Genomic DNA, 2387 nt, shown 5'->3' with positions numbered 1-2387 from the left:
ATAGTTCTGTTCCTTTAAATAATTTAGTGAGAAAAGCCTTTTTCAATAGTTTTGTACAAGGCCTCGTTTTTTTACGGCTCGGGCCTGACTGACTGGTTGCTAGTAAGATACTAGCTAGGTTGATACTAACGATGTAGTACTAGATATGTACTTGCAGGAAGAGTGGTTATTACGTTGTCTTATCGATCATTCGACACAAGATACAAAACTACAAATATTTTGCTTATCCAAGGGGCGGCCCGAGGCCAGGTATCCACAAAGACTGAACCAGTGTATATATACATACAATACAAATTGTCCTCCGGCCAGGCTTGAAATATTTATAAAGGTGATCGACAAAATGTCGATGGTTTCCAGCTGCATATATATGCAAAGAACTGAGATCGCGAGATCGCGCGCGGCGGGCATCCAGAGGGTGAGGGTGGGTGCGCGCGCTGGAAATTCCCGGAGTGGGTGCGTGACACAATCGTGGACTTCAGCACACTAGCTTGACGCGCCAGGGTATAAATACTTGAGGTCATGTGTGGCTTGACGGCCATCCTCTTTTTTGCGATACCCACCGTGTTTGTTCGATATATACCCATGCAGCCAGCAGTAGTGCGTGGTGGCGCCAACAAGACCAGACCGACGGCCGGCGGCGGCAGCGGCGGCGGCGAGACAGCCACCGATGACGCCGCCGCCAACGCGAAACGCTCCCCCGCGGACAAGCCGCCGTTCACGCTGGCCGACATCAAGCGAGCCATCCCAGCGCACTGCTTCCGGCGGTCCGCGCTGAGGTCCACGTCCTACCTCCTGCGCGACCTCTCCGCCGTGGCCGCGCTCTTCTACGTGGCGCTGGTGGCGATCCCGTCGCTCCCCGCCGGCGGCGCGCTCCGCCTGGCCGCGTGGCCGCTGTACTGGGCGGCGCAGGGCTGCGCGCTGAACAGCGTGTGGGTGGTCGCGCACGAGTGCGGCCACCACTCCTTCTCGGAGCACGCAGCGCTGGACGACGCCGTCGGCTTCGCGCTCCACACGGCGCTCCTCGTGCCCTACTTCTCCTGGAAGCACAGCCACCGGCGGCACCACGCCAACTCGGCGTCGCTCGACCGCGACGAGGTGTACGTGCCGTGGAGGCGGTCGGAGCTGCCGGCGCTCGTGCGGGGGCTCCACGCCAACGCCGCCGTCCGCCTCGTCCTCCTGGCGCTGGTGCTCGTCTTCGGCTTCCCGCTCTACCTGACGTGCAACATCACCGGCAGGCCGTACCCGCGCCTCGCCAGCCACTACGACCCCTACTCGCCCATCTTCTCCGGCGGCCGGGAGCGCGCCCAGGTCGTCGCCTCCGACGCCGGCATCGCCGTCTTCTCGCTCGCCCTCTACCGCCTCTCGTCCTCCTCCGGCGGCGGCGGGCTCGCCACGCTGGCGCTCGTGTACGGCGCGCCCCTGCTCGTCGTCAACGTGTGGCTGGTGCTCATCACGTTCCTGCACCACACCGACGCGGCCGTGCCCCGCTACGACTCCGGCGAGTGGGACTGGCTCCGCGGCGCGCTCGCCACCGTGGACCGCGACTACGGCGCCTTCCTCAACGCCGCCTTCCACAACATCGCCGACACGCACGTCGTCCACCACCTCTTCCCGTCCATGCCGCACTACCACGCCGCCGAGGCCACCAGGGCCATCCGCCCGGTCCTCGGCGAGTACTACCGCTTCGACGACACGCCCATCGCGCGCGCGGCGTGGCGCGCCGCCAAGGAGTGCTTGTACGTCGAGCCCGACGCACGCCGCGAGGGCGTCTTCTGGTTCGCCAGCAATAAGCAGGCGTAATTAATTAGGTTGCATGCATCGGATCACGGTGGCGTACACTACAGACAGAAAAATCTTATATATATAGTGTACGAAACGTTGGGTGGGCTGCTATCTATGTGACGTGGTAACTATGTACTCCTATATATATACCGGCGCTCGGTGTGATGAGAAATTCCAATAATTTGTATGGAAAATAAAAATCGACCTTCTATCCTCGCCACATTATTATCACAAAACTATTATAATAGATTATCATGCAACCAAAAAATAATAATAAAAAACAGTCAGAACAAACAAAGCTAAAGTGAGAACTCTAGAAGAAAGTCAATCACAATGAATAAGGACACGAGACACAATGATTTTTATTCCATGGTTCGGCCAAGTATAACACTTGGCTACTTCCACGTTGTGGCGTCTCAATGGACAAGAGTTGCACTTAACTCCTTTCAAGTGATCCAATGATCAACTTGAATACCACAATCTTTTTCTTTCGAGTTCTTTTCCCGTTTGCGAGGAATCTCCACAAGTTGGAGCCTCTCGCCCTTACAATGTTAATCACAAGAAAGGCACAAGAGTGAGGGAGGGAAATCGACACACACAAGACT

General features: G+C 57.3%; 1 protein-coding gene across 1 annotated transcript; it reads left to right on the top strand.

The window, feature by feature from the left end:
• Positions 1–563: 563 nt before the first annotated feature.
• On the top strand, positions 564–1991 carry LOC103631986 (fatty acid desaturase DES2). Its single transcript, XM_008653845.3, has one exon. The coding sequence runs from the start codon at positions 583–585 to the stop codon at positions 1798–1800; it is 1218 nt and encodes a 405-aa protein (XP_008652067.1). The 5' UTR covers positions 564–582; the 3' UTR covers positions 1801–1991.
• The last annotated feature ends 396 nt before the right edge of the window (positions 1992–2387 follow it).

Source organism: Zea mays, chromosome 7 (genome assembly GCF_902167145.1).
Source record: "Zea mays cultivar B73 chromosome 7, Zm-B73-REFERENCE-NAM-5.0, whole genome shotgun sequence".
Classification (NCBI taxonomy): domain Eukaryota; kingdom Viridiplantae; phylum Streptophyta; class Magnoliopsida; order Poales; family Poaceae; genus Zea; species Zea mays.
This window is presented reverse-complemented; position numbering and strand designations above follow the sequence as displayed.